The following is a 25,082-nucleotide window of genomic DNA, read 5'->3' as shown; positions in this document are numbered from 1 at the left end:
CATTAAAGAGGCAAGATAATGAGAGGGAATACAGGTAGCAAATATGAAAAGATAGTGTGAAAAAGTAACTTTTTGAAATATCTAGATCTTCTAGCCAGCATTGCCACTACTACCCTGGCTAGGGAATTCTCAGAGCTGTGGCAAGAAAAAAGCAACTTTTCCCATCTGTTTTTAGTATATTGTTTAATTCAAAGCCTTGAGCCTGAACACATGAATATTTCCATTTCCATCTTCCCTGTGTTATTATTATTACGGTATTAATTTGCAAATTCTTTGCCTCCTGAATATGAAGACATTTCTGACTTTTGGTAAATTCTTATCAAAACTAATATGATATAAAATCCTCACAGTCCCTAGTATTGTTCTAAAGAAATCCCCATCTCTTTTGTAATGGACCACTCACAAAATGGGTGGGAGGGGGAAGGGCTAAATAGCTAAGCCAGTTTTCACTTTCTTTATATGGTGCCAGTGTTCACCCTTTAATCTCCATAAATATTGTGGTAGATTAGCCCCATATATCCATTTTCTTTGCCAATTAAAATGGCAGAGAATGTCATCTGTGAGGTGTGGGGAGTCATATGTTGGCCTCAAGAGAATGAGAACAGCATGCATAAAGCCAATTGGCAGGGTTAATATTGTCAATTGTGATAGCTCAAGACATTTAAGTAGGAATAAGGATTCTTTAATGGAAGAAAGAGGACACAGGAGAGCTTAAGGATTCTTTTAATGGAAGACAGATAACACAGGACATCTGTGATTAGCCTTCCCAGTAACTTTGTTTAAAAGCAGATGAACTGTAACTAGAACCTAAAGAAATTAAACTAAGCCTATTGAACTTTGAGCATATCATCCATTCAGCAAGGTGTGTTGTTTTTGTTCGCAGAGGGACATAGAAGGAGCCCCCCCCCCGAAGAGGGGAACAGCATTGTCAGTTCACTGGGTTTCCCCTGGGCAATAGCATGCAGTCAGCCAATCCTTCATTTCCAGAAATGCTGTCCTTTATGTTGATAGTCCTTTTTTAAAAAAAGGTGTTATTTTCTAGACACACCACCACTAAAATAAAGCTGATGTTTGGTGACGCAATCCTAGAAGAATTTCCAGAAGAGGCTCTTAAAGAAAGAATATGTGTGTTTGGTAAGAGTCCTTTCATGTCATTTTATGAAAAAAGCATAGTCCTACAATAAAAACAACAAATAATGAATAAAGCACAATATAAAGCAAAAGGCCAGTATGTTAGCAGAAAAATCTGGTGAAGATAGCATAATACTGATCCAAGTTACTTTCTACTCTGGTTTTAGTTTCTAGAGGAACTGGGTAAATAAAAATGTTGATGACATTGATCCTAATTCAATGCTGAGGTTCTCCTCTGTTTTCTTGCTTCTTCCTTCCTTAACTGATCTTGGAAAGTGACAGGGACTGGAAAACTTCTAGAATTAAGGGCATCTTTTAATTTTGCCAAAGCGGGGGGGGGGGGAAGGGGAGTTATGATCTTCCATATCATACAGTCATCAGTCAGACTGTTTTTCTAAAAGTGATAATTTCTTATATTGTTGTTTTTTGTTTGCTTTTTAGGAGAGAACATTTCCTGCACCTATCAGCAGCAACATCTCCACCATACCGTCCTTAATTATTGAGAATGTCTAGAGAAGAATTATACAGGCCACAAAGTGATAAATGTTTGTAGGATCATTTGTTTTTTTATCTGACTGTGCTGTTTTACTGCTGTCTGTGCTGAGCGAAGCCATTCCTAACACTAAGCTGTGGAAGTAAGGACCAATACCACGACAAGATCATATGCTGTGGTGGGTGACGACGTTTCCTACTTTACAATGGATACTATTGGTTTTAAAAAAGGCAGTCAAATCCAAGCCCAATTTAGAGATAAAGGAATGATCAGGGGTCTCAAATTTACCCATCAGTTTCAGACCCTGGGCAGCAGACTGAGCAGCTGTACAGGGGACTGAGAGATACATACAATTATCTTTTGTTTGTCTTACAACTGCCTGAATATGTCAGCTAGTGTGTCTCCTAGCTTTTCCTATCTTTCTGGCATGGTTGTATTCATTCCCACTAGGTGAAATGCACTGTATTTCAATCCAAATTTTGCTAGTCCTTTCTAAATCAGCACTTTACGTAGACTAGTATATGTAAACTGTTTTTGATTTTGTGTCCTTTTGATGGAAGGGGAATGCGTTCTCTCTTTTTGGGAAAAGGTCAGGGGCTACCGTACTCTCTTCAGAAAACAGATTATGTTCACACGCTGTGGCAGTGTTTCCAAAAATGGGTCAACTGTGGCACAAAAAGCATGAGTTGATTGGTCTGGATCCTGGTTTGTGTCCATGCTGAAGAAAATCATCACTTCAGTCAATCCCAGACATACATTTAATTAACATCTTCAGCATGCCAAAGTCCAAAGTTCTGACTTCTGTCCTCTGAAGATGCCGGCCACAGAGACTGGTGAAACGTTAGGAAGAAAAACTTTAAAAACACAGCCAAACAGCCCAGAAAAAACACAACAACCATTGGATCCTGGTTGTGAAAGCCTTCGAGAACCCATTGGCTGAATTGGCACTAATAATGGGACAGGCAAAGGACTTCTCTATGGTGCCATTTGCTCTATGTAATGGTGTACCACACCTATTTCAATTAATATGTTTGATCATATTGTTCATAGAAGCAGAAGCTGGCCCAAATTGACTCTATAATGAACAATGATAACTCCATGATCACTGTGCTAAAAATGTTTGCATCCTTTCTTCATGATGCATTTGTACAGGACGTCCATGTTATTTTGTCTGTAAGCAAGAGAGGTGGTAAGTGAAATAGGAATTCTTTTCCTGAAGCCTACCCTTCAGTACGCCTTACATTTTCCTGTCAATTGGAACTTGGTGTGAGGAATATTGGAACTTGGAGTGTGAGTCATTCTGATTTTGTTTTCATAAAGATGTTGCTATGGATTTTGATATAGATGTTGTCAGTTTTTGAAATAAAGAGCTAAAATTAGAAAAATTACGCTGTGTGCCTATAAATGAATTCTGAGCAATTATCTTGGAATGTGGAGTTTCATTTTAACAGAAGATCAATTGATCGTTAATTAATGAAGGGTTCAGGCCCTCCAACCTTGGAGTGAGATAATTTTGATCTTATTCCATGATACTTGGTTAGAGAGATCTACCCTGTTTCCCCCAAAATAAGACCTAACCTGAAGATAAACCCTAGTATGATTTTTCAGGATGCTTGTAATATAAGACCTACCCCAAAAATAAGCCCATTAAGTGAACCCCTACCCTCCACCATTGTGCAGCAACCAGAAGATGACATGACTGTAAAATAAAACATCCCCTGAAAATAAGCCCTAACACGTTTTTGGGAGCAAAAATTAATATAAGATCCTGTCTTATTTTCAGGGAAACACAATACGTATTAATAACCAATTTTCTCCTTCTGCTGACAGGTAAAATATTATCTTTCTCCTCAGTCTTTTCTATTTTACGTCTACTACTGTCTTTGTTGAATTGATACAATATTTTCCACAGAGAAATCCTATATTCAAGATCTGCTGGCTGATAAGGTACAGTCGTGCCCCGCTTAACGATTGCCCCACATTACAATGAATCCGCTTTACAACAATGTTTTTGTCTAAATGGGGGAATTTCGCTTAGCGATTATTGGTTCCCTGCTTCGGGAACCAATTTTCACTTTACGACAATCAAAAACAGCTGATCGTCGGGTTTTCAAAATGGCCGCTGGGTGCTTAAAATGGCTCCCCATTGTGCTTAGGGACGGATTCCTCGCTATACAGGCACTGAAACTGGCCACTGTATGGAGGATCTTTGCTGGACGGTGAGTTTTTAGCCCACTGGAACGCACTGAATGGTTTTCAATGTGTTTCAATGGGCTTTTAAATTTCGCTTTATGATGTTTTCGCTTAACAGCGATTTTCCTGGAACGAATTATCATCGTTAAGTGAGACACCACTGTATAGTAAAAGCCTTACCATGTTGGTGGAATATAAGGTATTCTGATGCTAGGACTATAAGGAGAAATATTTTCTTGTACAAACTTCCTTAGTTTTTTAATTTATTTTAATAACTGAAGCCATTATGTAAGTTCAAGCTTACCTTCCTTCCTGCAGGCTTCCAACAAATGTTGTCAAGAACAGACTTTAAAAATACAAGATAGGAGGAGCACCACAGGATCATGCAAAACAGCTAAAACGTAAAAATCAAAATTCTCTCTATGTCCTCAATGACTTTGTCATACTCACTGCTGCCATCACTACCACTTTCCTGAGAGGGAAATGTGACTATACAGTGGTGCCTCACTTAATGGCGATAATCTGTTCCATGAAAATCGCCGTTAAGCGAAAACATCGTAAAGCGAAAATAAAAAGCCCATTGAAACGCATTGAAAACCTTTCAATGCGTTCCAATTGGCTTAAAACTCACCGTCCAGCGAAGATCCTCCATACGGCGGCCATTTTCACTGCCTGTATAGTGAGGAATCCATCCCTAAACACAGCGGGGAGCCATTTTATTTACCCGACAGCCATTTTGAAACCACCAATCAGCTGTTTAAAAAACATTGTTTTGTGAAGAATCAGTTCCCGAAGCAGGGAACTGATCATCGCAAAGCAAAATTCCCCCATTTAGACCATTGTTTTGCGATCGTAATTGCGATCGCAAAAAGATCGTCGTAATGTGGATTCGTCGTAATGCAGGGCAATCGTAAAACGAGGCACCACTGTACATGGGTTGGGTGGCTCCATGAGTGTAGCTTTTCTTACAGGGTCATCTGGTGGTACTTTCATTGAGAACGTCACAAATGAGGAATAGTGCAAGGCTGATATATTATGTCACCACTAACAGAATTCACTTCACAGTAGAAGGTATTTCAAGCAGGATGCATTTCATGAAACAGGCAACCATGGCTACCAATTTAGCTTTCCCATAATGTACGGCCTTGAGAGTTCTTTCAGTGCGTGCAGTTAAAAAAAAAAGCATCTGCTGCAAAAACATACCTGTTCATGTTGGTGGAGTCCATTCTTTTCTGTCAGTGCATAATTTTTATGTTTATGTTTATTTTTCACACAGTGCTGTAGATTTGGTTGTTTAGTCGTTAAGTTGTGTCTGACTCTTCATGACCCCATGGACCAGAGCACGCCAGGCCCTCCTATCCTCCATTGCCTCCCAAAGTTTGGTCAAATTCATGTTGGTAGCTTCGATGACACTGTCCAACCATCTCATCCTCTGTCGTCCCCCTTTTCCTCTTGCCTTCACACTTTCCCAACATCAGGGTCTTTTTCAGGGAGTCTTCTCTTCTCATGAGACAGCCAAAGTATTGGAGCCTCAGCTTCAGGATCTGCCCTTCCAGTGAGCACTCAGGGTTGATTTCCTTCAAAAGGAATATATTTGATTTCCTTGCAGTCCAGGGGACTCTCAAGAGTCTCCTCCAGCACCACAATTCAAAAGCATCAATTCTTTGGTGGTCAGCCTTCTTTATGGTCCAGCTCTCACTTCCATACATCGCTACTGGAAAAACCATAGCTTTGACTATGCGGACCTTTGTCGGCAAGGTGATATCTCTGCTTTTAAAGATGCTGTCTACGTTTGTCATTGCTTTTCTTCCAAGCAGCAGGTGACTTTTTATTTTGGGGCTGCTGTCACCATATGCAGTGATCATGGAGCCCAAGAAAGCAAAATCTGTCTGTGCCTCCATATCTTCCCCTTCTATTTGCCAGGAGGTGATGGGGCCAGTGGCCATGATCTTAGTTTTTTTAATGTTGAGCTTGAGATCATTTTTGTGCTCTCCTCTTTCACCCTCATTACAAGGTTCCTTAATTCCTCCTCACTTTCTGCCATCAGAGTGGTCTCATCTGCATATCTGAGTTTGTTGATATTTCTTCTGGCAATTTTAATTCCAGCTTGGGATTTATCCAATCCAGCCTTTCGTATGATGTATTCTGCATATAATTTAAATAAGCAGGGAGAGAATATACAGCCTTGTCGTATTCCTTTCCCAATTTTGAACCGATCAGTTGTTCCATATCCAGTTCTAACTGTTGCTCCCTGACCCATGTATCGATTTCTCAGGAGATAGATAAGGGGGTCAGGCATTGCCATTTCTTCAAGGACTTGCCATAGTTTGCTGTGGTCCACACATTCAAAGGCTTTTGCATAGTCAATGAAGCAGAGGTAGATGTTTTTCTGAAACTCTCTGACTTTCTCCATAAGCCAGCACATGTTAGAAATTTGGTCTCTAGTTCCTCTGCCCCTTCAAACTCCAGCTTGTATTTCTGTGAGTTCTCGGTTCACATACTGCTGAAGCCTGCCTTGTAGGATTTTGAGCATAACCTTGCTAGTGTGTGAAATGAGTGCAATTGTACGGTAGTTGGAGCATTCTTTGGCACTGCCCTTCTTTGGGATTGGAATGTAGTCTGATCTTTTCCAATCATCTAGCCACTGCTGAGTTTTCCAAATTTGCTGGCATATTAAGTGTAGCACCTTAACAGCATCATCTTTTAAGGTTTTAAATAGTTCAATTGGAATGATATCACCTCCACTGGCCTTGTTGTTAGCCATGCTTTCTAAGCCGTGCTGTAGATAGATCAAAGTAATTTCCGGGACACTGCATTTCAGGAAAACAGAGAAGGCAGTAAAACATAGCAGTAGTGGATTTTTTTTGCAGTGGCCGTGGTGGGCATTGTTACTAGCACTGCATCCCCTTCAGTCGTGGGCCCTGGCAGCTATTTGGGAATGTCAGGTGCTTATGCCAGGCCTGAATATCAGTTCTGTCCTATGATAGGGCTGCCTTGCCTGTTTGTGAAGTGTATTGCTTGAAGCTGGTTTGTTGGCCAATGAAATTATATAGTATCATGTATGAATTAAAATATTAGCAAGCTGCCAGATTCATTAAACAGCAAAGGCAAATCAGTTACTGTATCATGTTGATGATCTTAAACATGTCTGAAACAAACTATCCATATTGTTTATTCCATCAGCATAGAACACTTTTTATGATGTGGCCCTGATTAAAATCCAATTAAAACCCACATTTCAGATCTACAAATAATAATGTGATCTTCAGAATTAATTGACTAATGCTTTCAATCCCAAATATTATAAAACGCTTCAGCAGAATTATTAAGTAGAGGAAATGATTTATTAATCAGAAAGGGTTTTAGCTAACATACTAACCCCCTTCGACTAACTTAGAATTTATTGTGCTTTAATATATGAATATTGTCGAAGCAATTAGATTTTTGGTGCCCATTTTTAATTTTGTTACTTCTACTTCATTGAAGTTTACATTTTTCTTTTGTAGTTAAATCTTTTATAACCAGTCTTCTATGGTGATTGCTTGTAATGCTTATTTCAATTTTGATGAAGCTCTTTTATGTATAGGGTAACATATCTTTGCTTCTATAATCCAAGAATCCACAACCTTTTCAGCCTCAAGGCCCTTGTGCTATTCCATTTTGGAGAATACTCACACATATTCAAGCAAAACATCCATCAGCAATGTGGAACAAGTTGCACCTCCACATGCACACATCTCACTAATCCTGTTTCTTTGCTGGGAGACAGCAGACAGCTTTTTTCTATCTCCTCCCCCAGAGATCCTGATATAGATAACTGCTATGAGCCAACTGGGAAATAATTACCTGTATGAAATCAGAATAAAAAAGGAGAAAGGGTTGGAGGTGCTCTCAAAGGCTTTGAGGGTGCAGGTTGTGTGCTATAATTTGTTTTCCTGGATACAGCAAATGTTATTGTATATCCTCATCTATAGAGTATTTTATTTGCCTAGTACAGTAGTGGCTGGGTGCCAAAAAGACAGGTTCCCCTAACTAGTGTGACAAGAATGTTGTTCATAATGCATTCTCATCTAGGGCTGGGATGTGTTTTCAAGGGGTTTGTTTTAGTCCAGGTGTAATGGGTGCTTCCCATTTTCATTCTTAGCACATGAATGAACACAGATATCCATGGATCTGCTATAGACATAGAAGAATATTTGATGGAAAAATTAGTTTTTTGGGCAAAAGGCCTTAGACTTTCTGAGCCAGCCCAGCCCTGGAAATGTTTCTAGGGAAGAGAAAGGGTATCAAATGCAGGAAGCAAGCTCTTGGAGGAATGCAGTACAGAGAAACAGGGCTATCAATATCATGCTGCATTTCTGAAGCTAAGCAATCAGCATCAGGCCTTCCATGTGGACAGTGATTCTGAATCGCTGGAGTAGAGAATACAGAGGTAGCCATGGAGGGTTAGGTGGTTAGAAGGATTCCTATCACTCCCCAGAAAACAGACATGTGGTCATGATAGGCAGCTCCCTATTGAGAAGGAAGAGACAGCAATCAGTGGACCTGAACTAGATTTGTTGTTGATTAGATTTCTTCCTTGTACAGTACAAGGATCCACAATGCAAGAGAGAGATTTTGCCAAGGCTCATCAAGTCCTCCGACCACAAACACTTCCTTCTGATCCAGAACAAAATATACTGTTAGACACAGCCTTCAGTGTATTGTGAGTGATTAAAAGGTTTATTTCTTTAAAATATTTAAACCCACCTTTCTTCTTGAAAAGGACCCAAGGCAGCTTACTACATTGAAAGACAATATTTAAAGTTGAAAACAATGATTTTACAACGGTGGTTAACATAATTAAAATATAACATTTACAGCTAAGAACAATGAGTATAAAGAAGCATCTTACATCATTAAAAGGCAGTGTTAAAGCTAAGAACAAGAAGTATACAAATATATGTATTTTAAAAAACAACCAAATGCCACTCTGAGAAATGGAAAACACAAGTAGTACTAAAAATTCAGTCAAAGCAGTAAGGCATAACAATCTATCTAAAAACCATACACAGGTAGCTAGTTAGGCTTGCCTGAAGCTAAAGGTCTTTCCCTGCTTGCGGAAGGACAGCAAAGATGGGCCCTGCCTGGCCTCCTGTGGGAGGGAGTTACAAAGTCTGAGAGCAGCAATAGAGAAGGCCCTCTCCTGAGTCCCCATCAGACACACCTATGAAGGTGGTGGGACTTAGAGAAAGACCTCTCCTGATGATCTTAACACCCAAGACTGCTCATACTGGGAAATACAGCCTTTGAGACAGCTTGGACTCAGACTGTATAAGTTAAAACCAGCACTTGTGCCCAGAAACTGATTGGCAGTCAGGTGGACCTGCTGTAACAGGGTAATTCAGTACAGTGGTGCCTTGACTTATGAACTTAATCCATTCCGGAATGGTGTTCGTAAGTCAAAACAGCATTTCCCATAGGAATGCATTGAAACCCGATTAATTCATTCTGGCTGTTTTTTGTTCTTATGTCAAGGCACAGTTTGTAAGTCAAAGCATTAGTTCCCATAGGAACTAATGCAAAATTGGTTAATCCGTCCTCTACCACTAGGGGGAGAATTTTTTTAAAACCTAAGATGACTTAGGTTTAAAAAATGGCAGGAAAGGAGGGAGACAGAGAGCGAGAAGACAACGGGGGAGGGAGAGAGTTTGGACTCTAAAACACATGCTAAACCCACACATTTTACACCAATACATTTTAAACCAAGCCAGCACAGACCCTTGCAAAAACTTTTCTGATTTGCAAGGGAAGCATGTAGGAACCATTGCAAAAGCACAGAAAACAAATAGAGCAGATCAGAAATGCAAAGAGAACAAAGCAAGAAAGCAAGGGAAGCATGCAGGAACCATTGCAAAAGCACGGAAAACAAGTGGAGCAGAACAGAAATGCAGAGAACGAAGTAAAAAAGCAAGGGAAGCATGCAAGCCACATCAAAATGGGAACCCCCCAAAAGCAAACAAACCCCCAAGACCCATCAGAAATGGGGAAAACACTCCAAAAAGCAACCAACCCCCCCACTGTAAATGGGGGGGAAACAAACAAACAACCCCCCCAAGATCCATCACAGCACAGAAACATAACCTCCCCAGCCAAAAACCACGCTGCAAAAATACCCAGAACAGTTTTTTAAAAGTATAAAGCGGCATCGATCACACACTGTCTAACTGCCCGGGCGAAAGAGCTACAAAGAAGAAGCCTTATCGCCACCTACAGTTAGCTATTTGAATTTCCCTCCCTTTTCCCCTGCCTTTTTTTATTCATAAGTCAAAGCTCCGTTCACAAGTCAAAGCAAAATTATGTGAATGTTTGTAACTAAAAATGTTCGTAGGTCAAGGCATTCGTAAGTCAAGGCACCACTGTAATTCAGAGGACAGGGGAAAAACAAGACTGGGGACTAGGGCATCAATAATGTACAGGAAGCTGGGAAAAGTGTATAGGAATCTGTCTAAGAATGTGGGGAATCCAGTAACATAACAGTTGGAGTAAATGTGCAATAGTTCTGTACATCTCTATACCAATATATAGAACACAGGAAGCAAACAAGACGAATGTGCACTCTTATCAACGAACGCAACTGTGATTTAATAGGCATTACTGAAAGCTGGTGTGATGAGATTCTGATTAGAACACAATAACTGAGAAATAGAACATATTCGAAATAAATCAATGGGAGGGAAAAGGAGTTGCATAATATGTAACGATGTGTGCACCTGTCAATATGACCTTAATACACTGGAAAACTGGCCAAACCAAACAGAATGGGTTTCAATAGTGAAAAATGTAAAATCGTATATTCAGGTATGAAAAATCAGGCATGCACAAATACTGAAAGGGTGACACTTCTGCAGACAGTATTATGTGGAAAGGATCTAGCAGTTTCAATGACAGGCTAAACATGAGTTCACAGTATGATGTAGCAGCAAAAAATGCTAATAAAATAAAATTAATTCTGCATCAACAGAAGTACAGTGTCCAGATCATGGAATTGTACAACTCAGTACTGTGCCTGCTTCTGGACACCAAAGTCTAAAAGGGTTATTGACAAGCTGAATCTTGTCCAGAAGATGACAGCTAAAGTGACATTGAGTTTTTGGAAACAGAACCTACAAGGAACGGTTGAGGGAGCTGGGTATGTTTATCTTGGAAATGAGTAGAGATCTGCAAGAGATATGACAATCATCTTCAAATATTTGAAGGCTGTTACATAGAAGATGGAGCAAGCTTGGGCTTTTTGCTCCTCTAGGACATGGGACCTTTGCTTCGAATTACAAGGGAGATTTTGATCAAAAATTAGGATGGTCATCTTAACAGTAACAGCTATTTGACAGTGGAACATCTCTATTGGAATGTGGTGTAGCATCCTTTGTTGGAAAAAGTGGTTAGAGGGTCACCTGCCAAAGATTCTTTAGCTGTAGTCCCTGCATCAGCAGAGAATTGGCCTAGATGACTGTTGGGATGGCTTTCAGTAATGCAGTTTTGTAATTCTAATTGTTTGGGTACAATTCTGATTTTTTGTTACCATTGATAGAAGAAATAAGTCTCTGCATTGCTTAATGTGACTTATTTCCAAGGAAACATGTACACAATCTCTGTGCTTTATTTTTAATCATTTGATTTCCAAATTCTTCCAACCACATTTCCGAAAGCTAGAATTTCATGATAACAGAATTTGATTAAGATGTTCACTGAACAATGAGCTAAAGCTTACAAAGTTTTATTTAACTGGATGAAATATTTCTAAGGAACAAAGCTATGTTTCTCCCTTGCCTTTCATTGAGATGCTAATTGTATTTAAGATTCATGGGCTATTCTTATGTTCCATCTGAATGTCCTCGATAAGGTTATGAAGGATGCTGAAGGTACACTGAATCATTTGTTCTTCACATGGCTGCCTTACAGTTAGAAAAGGCTGATATTGTATGCAAGAAAAAAGATGCATATAACTGCTAAGTAGCAGAAGCAACAGGAAGCAGGATGTGGAATCCTGTTTCAAATCTCTTGAGTTTGGATCTGCCCTCTTCCAGAATTTCCTGTGCTTGCAAGGTCCTTTCCCATTCATCCAACCCCACAGCAAACACAAAAAATGTTGCACACATAATATTACAGTATTCATTATTTGGGTATGGATGAGATCATGCCTTTCTAAAAGTACAGTATTGAAGGAAAGATAATGGAACCATTCTCTTTATCAGCAGAAAATTTATCCAGTCTGGCTAGAGATTATCTGTTGCTTGATAAAAATTAGACCTTTTTTGTAGTTGCTGTTTTCTCCAGAATTACCTCCTAAAAAGTGAAAATGTGAAATGACTTGACCACCAAGTCTTTATCACATCATAGTTCCTTCGAAAAGAGTTAAGGTCAGCTTTTAATTTAAGTGCCATAATATCTGCTCTGAGAATACATGTGCATTGAAGCTGTGGCCACATCTAACAGGCATTCTGATAAAGTTTTTAAAGATTTGCATAGACATTTTTTCAAGGTCGAAATAATGTGTTTCAGTCTTAATTATATGAGGTGTTCATACATTTGAATGGACCTTTCAGCCAGGACAAAGCTGCGGATTAGTGATTAAATTGCTTTGAAAACATGATCTTTTATCTTATGATAAAATAATGACATGTAACAAGAGCTCTGCAGGCTTACTTCATATCCTTTGTTGCTATTGTAGTAGTCCTATAACATGATCCCCATTATACTGAAATGAGAATTAACATTGTTTAGCTAGCATAATCCCATGCTGTAATCATACTTTTAGAATATTAAAATGGATTTCCTTATACAGTATTCTGAGTTGTAACTTTCTACATACAGTATTTAAAGAGATGAACAGGATTTAGCTAGGCTGTTCCATCAATGTCAGTGGAGTCATCTGTATGTGTAATTTGAGATGGGGGGAAAAGGTGATCTTGTTCAATCACCAAATCTCATTGTTCAGTGGTAAAGTATTAGATTTACTGTTACATCCTCAGGTTGATCTCCCAAAACACTGCGATAAATAGCTTTTATATGGGGTCATTAGTATCAATATTTTCAAAAACTACATCTTTAACTTGCACCCAGTATGCCATCACCATACAGTTAGAATGGCATTTAGCTTATTCTGCTTTGCTGGTATGCTGAGTTAACACTGTCAGTCTGACTCCCACAACCATTGGTACCTGGAAAAAAAAAGTCTCCACATGGCTCAATGTGACTTACTTCCAAGTAAGTTCTTGCCCAAGTAAAATCCTGCCGCACAGGATTGTGACCTATAAGTTTCCATTACAGTAGATATAGAAAACAATCTTTGTCCCATTAAATATGGAGAGATCGATCTATCTATCTATCTATCTATCTATCTATCTATCTATCTATCTATCTATCTATCTATCTATCTATCTATCTATCTATCTATCTATCTATCTATCTATCTATCTATCTATCTATCTATCTATCTATCTATCTATCTATCTTTCTTTCTATCTATCTATCTATCTATCTATCTATCTATCTTTCTATCTATCTTTCTATCTATCTATCTATCTATCTATCTATCTATCTATCTATCTATCTATCTATCTATCTATCTATCTATCTTTCTTTCTATCTATCTATCTATCTATCTATCTTTCTATCTATCTATCTATCTATCTATCTATCTTTCTATCTATCTATCTATCTATCTATCTATCTATCTATCTATCTATCTATCTATCTATCTATCTATCTATCTATCTTTCTATCTATCTATCTATCTATCTATCTATCTATCTATCTATCTATCTATCTATCTATCTATCTATCTATCTATCTATCTATCTATCTATCTATCTATCTATCTATCTATCTATCTATCTATCATCAAAACTCATATTCAGTATAAGAAACTGTGGCCTAAAAATTAAAGAATTATGACTCTGACCCATTGACTAAGTACTACAAATTTAGCCAGGCCCTGTGCATTGGCCAGGGAACAGTTTGCACAAGCACATTCCTGCCTAATGGGCAGCATGACAAATGGTGCTGCTTGTGTCATGTCTCTCTGATTTGATAAGGAAAAGTCAGGGTGGGCAAGCTGTCTCTCAAAGGGCTGCACATCATTATGAGCTGAGGACAGGTTCACCTGTCTTCTTAGGTGGCAAGAAAGGTAGGTGGGAAGATAGCCCCCATCCATCAAAGGGTGCAGATAATGCTGCACCCTTTGATTTCATGCAGTAAGCAGCACTTATAGTTTTGATTATACAGCTTTTGCATTCTTCTCATTCCCAATATCTGTTTCTGTTTCAGAGAGCTAAGATATCAGATAAAGTTCCCATCTGAAGAAATATCCTTTGCTCTTTCTCTGCCTACCACCCATATAGTCACAGATTTGTAGCCGTGTTGTAGGGCATCTAGCCCATTCTTCAACTTGATATAAAAACCCAGAATACTGGTATAACCCATTTTGAATAGGTTGCTGCCCTGATTCTACTTGAAGACCTCCGGCAAAGCCGCTACCCTCTTGGTTTTAAAAATTATTGCATTTTTAACTCCTCTTGCACACAGCAACCTTCTCTGAATGTTCAGTTGAAATCTACAGTTTTATAATGTACACTCATTAGATAGATTCCTGCCTTCAAGGTTACAAAAAAAACAAACTCTCACATTTTTCTGTGCAACAGCCTGTTAAATTTAACCCAATTGTTGAAAGTTTTATATTATGTAATTCTGTTGTTTTTATAGTGCTATCCCATCTTGTAAGCCGCCTAGAGTGGTCTATCGACTAGATAGGCGGGATATAAAATAAATAAATAAATAAATAAATAAATAAATAAATAAATAAATAAATACTGAAAGAAGGCTGTGATGTTCTTGCTCACTCTTCTTATCTATAGGCTGAACTTTTACAGTTTCTTTAATTTTTCTTTCTCAGTTTTTCTTCTTGCTTTCCACAGTGATGATAATCTTTGCCCTTTTTTGTCTGTAACTTTCATGGAATGTGGAATCTAGAACACAGTACTTCAGTCTGACTGGTGCACAATAAAGCAAAATCCTTCCTGTGACACAGAACACAAACCATGGTTCGATTAATGTGTACCCTAAAATCATATTGACCTTTTTTGTAGTTACATCACACTGCTGATTCTTAACCAACTCATTTTTTCCTTGGTTGCTATTGGGATTCCTCACTTCCAGCATGCCTAGACAATCAAAATGTGCAGTGTGGCATCAGGAGGGGGGAGGAGGGAAGTGTGTTGTGATGAATGAGTTTTCACTATACAAAGATATGGAAAAATAAACTTCAAAAAAGCAAAAAGAGTGCTGCTTATATACCTCCCCATAAGCACTTAAAGCACTGTCTGGGTGGTTTACAACTGAATTATGCAGGCTACACATTGCCGCCCCCCAGCAAGCTGGGTACTCATAGTATAGTTTATTAACAAAACTGAAGACACTTGCATCTGATGCTGTTTCCTACATTGCATACTAAGAGTGTACTTTTGCAACTAAATACATTTATGAAGTGTGAATTCATAGCTGCACATAAGTGCACATGTGTCAGGATAGGACAGTCATTTGCAGCTCACTCCTGTTTAGGCATAGAGAATTGGATCACTGACCCATCTAGTTTGGTACTGTATTACTTATTTTTACTGGCTGCAGATCTCAGGGGCTTGTGAGAGTAGCCTTTCCTACTTTTGCTAGGAAACACCAGAAACCAAGCACAGGATCTTAAGCAGGCAAAGAAGATGCTCTACCACTGAGTAATGGAGCTTTCCTCTAATGTCATTGAACAAATGGTTTAGCCATTTCAGATGGAATAGTGTACAATATACTGAAATCCTCTGCACCCTTTGATTCCATGCAGTAAGCAGCATTGATAGTTTTGATTATACAGCTTTTGCATTCAGCTCCAGGTGGCCTGAAGCTTAGCTTTTAAGTGCCTCCCTCACTGATGCTTTAACTGCAGAGCTAGTTGTTATCATCAGGTGGCTGAGATCTTACAGTTTCCTATTAAGAGACCGAATGTACAGCTTAAATTGAGCAACAAGTAGCTAAAATCTTGTTCTGCCAATCATTACAAGCCATTTACAAGGAACAGAGGAACGATGATGAAATAAAATGACATGTTGCAAGTGGGGAGAGAGGGTGGGTTCCCCCCCCCAGTGGGAGTGTCTAAACAGCAGGGGTTGTCTGAGAGCAAACAATCCAGGAGGTGAGCCCCAAGAAGGTGACGTTGCAAATAGGTACCAGGCGTAGTTGCAAGCAGAACACCCTTTCCAAAGATGCAGAATCTGCTCCTGTACCACAAGTTGCATCTCGCCATCCTTGCAAAGATACCCGGAGGATCCTGACGTGGAGGATCCTGCTGAGCTACCGTTCTGTCCGCTGCAGCCTTGAGGGCGTCAAACAAGGCTTGGGCCACGAGTACTCCTCCCCCCCACCAAATATAAACAAGAACCAGGACTGAGAACAGAGAACGAATCCCTTCGGAGCTTCCCTAACGAACACGTCAGAACAAGCGTTTAAGGGAGCGACAGGCTTCGGGGAACAGTGAAGCCGGAGCGCGGGAAGCTTCGCCCAGCGCATAGCCCCCGCGCCTCTCTCCCTGCCCGTGGAAGCGAGCCTTTGACTCTGCCTAACTGGACTTCCTCCAAGGTGAAGCGTGCCGAGGGGCGCCCCCTCGGGCATGGCGCACAGCCGCCTTCCTTCGTGCGCGCGTCCGCTCTCCGAGGAACGTGTTGCTCGCTTGCTATGAACTGTCCAGCAGAAAACTCCGCGTTCCCCCGTCTTCTGTTGCTCCTGCCGAAGCAACAGGGGCGGCGACAGCCGAAGCAGCAGCAGCAGCAACAGTCGGGGAACCAAGCGGGAAGACCCCTCCTTCGTTCCAGAAGACTCCGCTCCCCTCCTCGCCCTCCTTCTTCTCGCTCTTGCGGCGGGAGGGCGACGGCGTGGGCGGCGACGGCGCTGAGCGAGTGACTGAGGGGGCCGGGAGGCGGCGTCCGGGCTGGGGGCGGATTTTTTGAGCCAGGCGGGCTCCTCAGAGCAGCGGGCGGCGGCGGCGGCGGCGGCTGCAGTGGCGGGTGGAGCCGGGCGGGTCACTCTGGCTCTCCGCCTGGACGCTCGCTTGGCCGGCTGGGGAGGAGACCGCTTCCCCTCCGCTCCCCAAGCACCTTTATGGACGAGCACCTGAGTCTTCTATGCTCGCCGGCCGCCCCGTCTTCAGGCAGGCACCCGAGGGGCGGCGGAGGTAGCAGCAGCAGGGCCGGCGTCAGGGCCGGCGTCGTGGGGAGCAGCCACCACAACTTGGGCTACAGTGAGCAGCCGTTCCCCGAGGGCGTGTTCTCAGGCCCCGAGGAAGGGCTGGAAGAGGAAGGAGAGGAGGAGGAGGCAAACGACGGGGTGCTGGAGGGTGGCATGACTGTGGTGGGTGGAGAGGACCCCCTGATCGACGAGACCCAGCACCCCCATGCTCTGCTGGGAGGAGAGCGCTATGATCATCCCATTGCCCACACCTTGCCTGCCCCCAGCCATCACACAGCGGGCAGTGGTGGCAACGGAGAGCACGAATGTTGTGAGCGGGTGGTGATCAACATTTCAGGCCTGCGTTTTGAGACCCAGCTCAAGACGTTGGCCCAGTTTCCTGAGACGCTACTGGGTGACCCCCGCAAAAGGATGCGCTACTTCGACCCACTACGCAATGAATATTTCTTTGACCGCAACCGGCCCAGCTTTGATGCCATCCTCTACTACTACCAGTCTGGAGGCCGCATCCGGCGTCCTGTCAATGTGCCCATTGACATCTTTTCAGAAGAGATTCGTTTTTATCAGTTGGGTGAAGAGGCCATGGAAAAATTTCGAGAAGATGAAGGTTTTATCCGTGAGGAACAGAGACCTCTGCCTGAGAAGGAGTTCCAGCGCCAGGTGTGGCTTCTCTTTGAGTATCCGGAAAGTTCTGGACCAGCTCGGGGTATTGCTATCGTTTCTGTCTTAGTTATTCTCATCTCCATTGTCATTTTTTGCCTGGAAACCTTGCCAGAGTTCAGAGATGACCGTGACTATGAAAGTACAGGAGGGACTTTTGGAACAGGTGTTGGACCTTTCATGACAGACATTTTCACCAATACTTCTTCTCCAGCAACGTCCATGGTATCCTCTTTCACTGATCCTTTTTTTGTGGTGGAAACTCTGTGCATCATCTGGTTCTCCTTTGAGCTGCTTGTCCGCTTCTTTGCTTGCCCCAGCAAGCCCACCTTCTCTAAGAACATTATGAACATCATTGACATAGTGGCCATTATACCTTATTTCATCACCTTGGGTACTGAGCTGGCCGAGAGGCAGGGGAATGGTCAGCAAGCAATGTCTCTTGCCATCCTCAGAGTCATCCGGCTAGTTAGAGTCTTCCGTATATTTAAGCTCTCTCGGCACTCCAAAGGCTTACAGATCTTGGGACAAACCCTCAAGGCCAGCATGAGAGAGCTGGGCTTACTCATTTTCTTCCTCTTCATTGGAGTTATCCTATTTTCTAGCGCGGTCTACTTTGCAGAAGCAGATGATCCTAACTCAAGTTTCAGCAGTATTCCTGATGCCTTTTGGTGGGCTGTTGTGACCATGACTACAGTGGGTTATGGGGACATGCACCCCATCACTATTGGGGGCAAAATAGTGGGGTCTCTCTGCGCCATAGCTGGAGTGTTGACCATTGCCTTGCCTGTTCCTGTGATAGTCTCCAACTTCAATTACTTTTACCACCGGGAAACAGAAGGTGAAGAACAAGCCCAATATATGCATGTTGGAAGCTGCCAGCATCTCTCCTCCACTGAAGAGCTAAGGAAGGCGCGTAGCAATTCCACTCTCAGCAAGTCCGAGTACATGGTGATAGAAGAGGGAGGCATTAGCAACAGTGCGTTCAAGCAGGCTGGCTTTAAAACAGGCAACTGCACAGCCACAAACAATCCCAATTGTGTGAATATTAAAAAGATCTTTACTGATGTTTAAAAGACACCTTTCCAGAGCATATATATAGAATATATATATATTAAAATATTACAGGAGGTGTGCATAATCAGTATTGTGAGGAACATGCACCATCGTCAGTCTTTGTGCTCTTGTTTCATACATGTACTTTTTCTGGTCCTTCCTTCTGAAGACGGGGATTTTTAGAAGGTAAAAAGAATCAAACAGATGTTGGGAAAGAAGACAGTTAAGAGGATTCAAAGACGTACGTGTGTGCTGCTCCCTCTCCAAACAGGTTTTTTGTTTGTTCTGCACTGTTTGTTTCAGGGCTTTGGGCTTCTGCTGGGAAACTGGTGTTTTGTCTGGTTTTGCAAAGACCAGCTCTATTGCTGATCCCCCTCCCTGCATATATGCACTTGTTGGATGGAGAGTTATGAACAGAATGATATTTCACACAGTAGGGAAAGCGTATAGAACAATCTGAATTACACAAAGCATCTCTGCCATAACACAGTGCCTACTGCTGAAACATCTGATGGATCCCATGAGGGGGAAAAATCTTGATTTTTTAAAAAATGCCAGGTTAAACACCCTGTGTGCAGTCAGAATCTTACAATAGGGCAAATGTCATTTTGATGTAACGAGAAAATGCCTCTTCTGTGATTCTGCATTTCTTTGGTCCACAGATATCAACAAATTGTTTCCTTGAATCTGAAATTATACGTGCATGTTATAGTGGAAAAATACCTGTTCTGCATTATAAGGGATAACAGTTGACAGACTGGAGCATATCATGGTCATTTGGTGTTCTGCATATCATAAACAGCTAGACTCCTAGGAATTCACTGATGGTCTTTTTGCAGTTAACTGTAGTCTCAGTTAGAAACCTTAGAAACAAAGGGGATATTTCCAGCCATTTTGAATTCAAGTAAGATAAGCAGTTGCGTCTCTCACAAGAAGATTAAAGTGCAAACACGCCTTGCAGCGGAAGTTACTAATTTGGACCTGAGTGATGCAGTTTCCATAGCAATTTGGTTTCCCAGGAAACTCCCAAAGGTTGTCATGGCATCCATTCCCTCCCTCCCTCCCTCCCTCAGTCCTTTGCTGTTTCCATAGTAACCATTCCAGATGGTTCCAACTTCTGTGGTTCCACAGAAAAGCCTTTGCTCTTATAAATCACATACACACATACACAGCCACAGAGACAGCATTAATCCCAGAGAGATTTAAGTGTAGAAACAAAGCATTATTCTATATGCATCGTTTTTTTGATACGGAACATTCCAAGTTCTGGGACTTGCAGGCTCAAGAAGAAAAGAGATAATATGGAATAGTGTTGATTCTTCTGCACATTATAACAGAATGAAAACAACAACAGCAACCCTGCTGTCATAGACAATAGCCATAACCACAAGCATCTAAACCCTGCTTGCAATTTGATACCTGAAACAGAAAATTCATCCTATCTATGATAGCTACACAACTGCATAGAACACTGGAAAGATGGCACCTTCCTCTGTCTTTCAGAACAAACCATACATTAATTCATGGCGCATGACCTAGTTTTATGCAAAATATTCCCCTCTTTCAAAGCACAACAAGGCATTGAAGAACATGGCTATAAACATTTGTTACAACTGGATTCAAATCTGGAGAAATAAATACTGATGAGGAACCGTAAACTGTGGGATTGAGAAGTACGTAAAAACCTCTGGGGGAATGTGTGGTTATCTTCTCTCATCGCCACATCTGGGTCCATGGAATATCAGACAGATACAGGTGAGCTCATCACTGCTGTAAGAAGAGTCGTTCTTACAAAGAAACATGTTGCTATAACATATCAGTAAAACTGGATACAGATTTAAAACAAGAACCTTATGGGGGTTCTTTTCTAACACAACTTCAACGAATTTTGAATTTTAATTTGATTTTAAACTACTTCTAGTTGCTCTCCTCAGTTCACTTATTGTAAAGTAGTTATGTTGCCCTCTGTTTTGGAATGACAAGAAAAGCCCTGATTTGAGTGTAAGAGGCCTCCAGAGTTAATAAGCGGATATATCCCTTTATTGAAATTCAGTATGATTTGAAATGTTAGCCACAAGTGCTTTACTGAAATGTGTTTCAGTAATATACTATGCAACTTGATGCCTGCTCTTAATATCAACGCAGAGCTGCATGTTTGTGAATCATGCCAGTAGTGAGGTCTTGGTTCACCAAGGCACTTCCTTGCCTCCTTAAATCTTGTGAAACAAAATGTGCGACAGTTATGTACAGATTTGGGACACTCTGCATTTTAAAAAGTGCTTTAGACAAAAATACATTGGTGCTGAAGAAGGGAACATTTTACTGGCTCAGATTATGTTTCTCATTGTACAGTTCAGAACTTTGTAGTAGCCTATGTGTTCATGGCCCTTGAATACAATTGCAAACTAACAAATGGTGATCTCTCTGGATCTCATTCCAAAGTCACATCTACTTTTCATTGCTAATCAGCAATCAGTAATTGCACGGAGAGAAATAACTTGGCTCAGTCTTGAGCTATTTGTAGCACACTCTGTGGAGCTGCAGTTTAACCTTGTAATTTTTACCATCTGGGGACTGGGCTAATTAGTGTCTGTGAGGTGCAGGGCTGTGCCAGCAGAATGGGTCACAGTATTTTCCCTGTATGTGAATTTTACCTTGCTATAAATTTGGCTTGAAAGAGGCAAAAAGAAAGAAAAATAATAGTCATAATAATTAAGATGTTGTTTTCTGCTTTTTCACTTATTTGTAGAAAGAGTTAAATCTCAATTTGCATCTCTTTTGGCTTATTATCACAAAGCTTAATTATGCCTAGTGAGCTCTATTTTTTCTTTTTTTATTATTTGATTTTTTCCCCATTTGTGCAGCAGACCCTCTCATCAGTCTTCTAATTACTGATGTTCATGTGTGAATGCTATTGTTTATTTAGCCAAAGTAGAACAGTCCACACAGATGAGGGAGGTATAAGCAAGCTTGGGAACCCCATTATTTGCAGAAATTCCCCGCCCTCCCACCCAATTTCCTAAGGAAAGGAACAGTCTGATACAGGCAATGTGTGATTAGCAGTCCTAGAATTCTGTTAAGGTGAAACCAATGTAATGGTGAATAGGGTAGAAAATGGCATGACATTTCAGCTAGAATACTGCTGGAAACACGTCCACATTCATTACAACTTGTACTGGTCACAAAATTGCTTTTGAAATTCCTGGTTCCAGAAAAGATTTGCTGTGTGACAAGAGGACGTTAAATTAGGCAGAGCTGATTGCACTCTTCTTTGGATCTAGGCCATTATGAGTAAGAACTGTCTGCTATAAGAATTTGTGAGGCACATTATTTTGCTATGCCTTACAAGTTTTTGTTTTACCTGTTATGTTGAAATGAGAATCCAAAAAGACGATTTTTTCCCATTTCATTATTACCAGCTAAGATGTTATGAATCTACACCTTGCACAGGAGAGACCTGCTGCAAAGAGTCCAGGGATAATGTAAAGATACATAAGTGTTTTTCTCTTAAAGGACAGGAGATAAGGTGACGCTTAGGTACATGGTATTTGAGTTTGCTGTTTTAAGCTACGACAGTAAGGAAGAAATCATAATTATAAGAGTTGAGAATGGGACTTTCCAAGCCATTGTTCATCCTGTGAATCAAAGTCTGTAAATGACTCAAGAGTATCACTTTCAGTGATGTGCCTGTCCTTACGCAAAAAGGGAGGCCATTATTTTTAAAACTGTGCTACTTCCTCAATGTGGCTGTTTCGGTCTCGCTAGCAGCATATCTGCAGATGGCTTGCCAACTCATTGCTGTGAAAGTTCTCCTGTTCTCTTTAATGATGATTTCTGCCTCTTTCTGTTTGCATATTTTACATATATGTATACATTCTTAGAAATTATAAAATAATTAAAACAGCCACAGTAGTTTAAACGCTGAATAGTGAGGAATGAAAAATTAGCTAGTCCATAATACTTTCTGATAGGTAATATAAACAGCAACTTAAAGGCCTTCCTAAAGGAGAATGTCTTGATTAATTTTCCAGAATATATCTGCATTCAGGTCATGACTGAAAATCCCATCAGCCCCAGCCACATGGCAAGTGACAAGGCTTGCTGGATGTTGTAGTTCACAACATCAGTGCCATATTGAGGAAGACTGGACTACTACATGGAGAGACCCAGACAACTGCTGTCCTCATTCTGTCCCCTCCACCCTATAGCAGTAGTTCCCAACCTTGGGTCCCCAGATATTCTTGGACTACAGCTCCCAGAAATTTTGGCCAGCACAGCAAAACTCTAGGATGGGCACTCTCATTCCATCCCCATTTCAAGAGAAGATGTGGGACTTTTAAACTGTGTTTGAATTGTAAGCCCTTGGAGGAGGTACTTAAGTCCAAAAAGTGGCATATAGGTAGTTTTAGCACTGTGACCACTTTGCGTCACCACCAACTGGCCAAGAATTTGAATTATCAAAGAATAAATAAAGAGCTGATGAGCAGCACAAATGCAAGATTCAGTTCCACACATGGAGATGGAGCATCGAAGATAAAGTAACCTAGTGAGGTAAGCAAGGGAGAGGGTGGGGAGCATAACTAACAGGGTGGGGAGCATGACCCATCATTTGATACCTCCACTTCTCCCACCATGCCTCCCCACAAGATAGACTACAAGATAGACTAATGGGCGTATAAAGTAGAATCATAAATGACCACAGAGCATTTCCTATCGGTCTCTGGAAAACTATTGTCTTAACAAACAACAACAACAACAAAACAAGACTTTACTTCAGAGTTGATAGCAGTGTTTTTTTTTTCCATAGGGGACAAAAGAGGTGCATGCTTTGTGTAGAGAAAACAGAGCTGATCCAGCACAGCAGTAAACCCAGGCATATAATTCTACCTATTGCCACTGCTCACCAAACCACATGGTGTATTTCCTTTTGCCAGATCAAAGCCATGCCACATGGAGCAGAACAAACAAAGCTTCAGCCAAGCATTCTACCAAGTAGAGGGGATGGGTGAGTATTATTGTTCCAAACATACATGCCAGAAGGCCTGCCAGTTTGGAGTGGGGAGCTAAGCTGAAGCATGCCGAACGGAAGAGTGTCTCTTGATAGCATTCCTCCTCTCAGGACTGACTGGTTTCTGCTGTTCCCCCTTATTCCACACCATCCCATGCTTCTCTTGTCTCCCCACAGGCAACCAGGCAGTGGTTCAGTTGCCACCGAGGTAAGGGTGGTTCCCCCAGTACCAGGCAGAGCACAAGCAAGGCCTACAGCAAGCAGGAACACTGACCAAAGGGAAACCCAACTGTGCCTCTATGGAGTTGCAGTCTTCATGCTCCCAGGATTGCTGTTTCTTTCCACAGTGTCTGATAGACAGTAATGTAGCAGGTCTAACTCTAACCCATGTGGTGATGCAGTAATGAGGAAACCTGCATCTCTTGCTCTTACATATCTCCGGTAGCTTTCAGAGGCTCAAGGACCCTAAAAAGCATACAAAGGCAGCACCTCCCATTCCTTCTGTTGCCGTTGGAATTCATTCTGCTACTGATACCATTCAATAAAAACTCTGACATTGTGAAGCTGTGTTTCAGATTTGTCTGTCTCATAATATTGGATGGTGGGTAGGGAAACATTCCCTTCCTCCTCCTGTTTTTCTCCTGAGCTCTGCCCATGGTAGGGGGGCACACACACATTAGGAATGGGAACGGTGAGTTCTCCAGTAGAGTGCCCCACCGGCTTAGAAGACCTGCATATTGCCTTGCCCTTGAAACAGATCCTTGTAGATGCTGCAGCCTGTCAAGGACCAGGTTGTGGAGCAGAGTGGAGTTGCTGAGTATATAATAGGCCAGGACCCTGGGAGACTACAGTTGTCCTGTCATGAGGTTTTCCCTGTGCTGCTGTGGGTGGTAAATTAAAGTTTTGCTCTGTGAAGGGGTGGCCATGAGTTCTGACTATTTCAAATTATAGTTCTTAGCAAATTCTTGGTTGTCCTCTGTGTAGGTGACAGGGGACTTGAAATCCCATTTCAGGTTTCTCTTTGCTTTGTCCTTTCTCGTGTCCATCAGATGCTTCATGGTACAGTACTCTAGGTTGCTCTGGTGGTTGTGTGTGTGCGTATGTCCCGAGCATGCCCATATACCTTTTATCTTCTCCTGAAAAATGCTGTCTTTCCCCACAAACAGCATGTGTGATTATTATTTTTTTGCTTAGAGGCCATGGTCCACAGTGAGAGTAAAATCTCCTCAGATAAATCCAGCTTCTCAGCAGTGGCCTGTTAGCTGTAGTGCCATG

At 41.3% G+C, this 25,082-nt stretch overlaps 1 protein-coding gene across 5 annotated transcripts in view; it reads left to right on the top strand.

The window, feature by feature from the left end:
* Positions 1-16,863: 16,863 nt before the first annotated feature.
* The window catches only part of LOC110087981 (potassium voltage-gated channel subfamily A member 3), a 46,094-nt gene continuing 37,875 nt past the window's right edge, over positions 16,864-25,082 (top strand). For 2 of the 5 annotated variants that reach the window (XM_078392777.1, XM_072997495.2), the window contains exons 1-2: positions 16,864-20,554; positions 23,734-23,804. In XM_078392777.1, the coding sequence (XP_078248903.1) occupies positions 16,997-18,817 (1,821 nt within the window). In that variant the 5' untranslated portion in view covers positions 16,864-16,996 and the 3' untranslated portion in view covers positions 18,818-20,554; positions 23,734-23,804. Of the gene's footprint in view, positions 20,555-22,218; positions 22,337-23,606; positions 23,805-25,082 lie in introns of all 5 variants that reach the window. The other 3 variants (XM_072997494.2, XM_072997493.2, XM_072997498.2) reach the window with 3 other exon arrangements.

This window comes from Pogona vitticeps, chromosome 4 (assembly GCF_051106095.1).
Source record: "Pogona vitticeps strain Pit_001003342236 chromosome 4, PviZW2.1, whole genome shotgun sequence".
In the NCBI taxonomy this organism is placed as follows: Eukaryota; Metazoa; Chordata; class Lepidosauria; order Squamata; family Agamidae; genus Pogona; species Pogona vitticeps.
The sequence above is the reverse complement of the archived record's forward strand: the minus strand, read 5'-3'. Positions and strand labels throughout refer to the sequence as shown.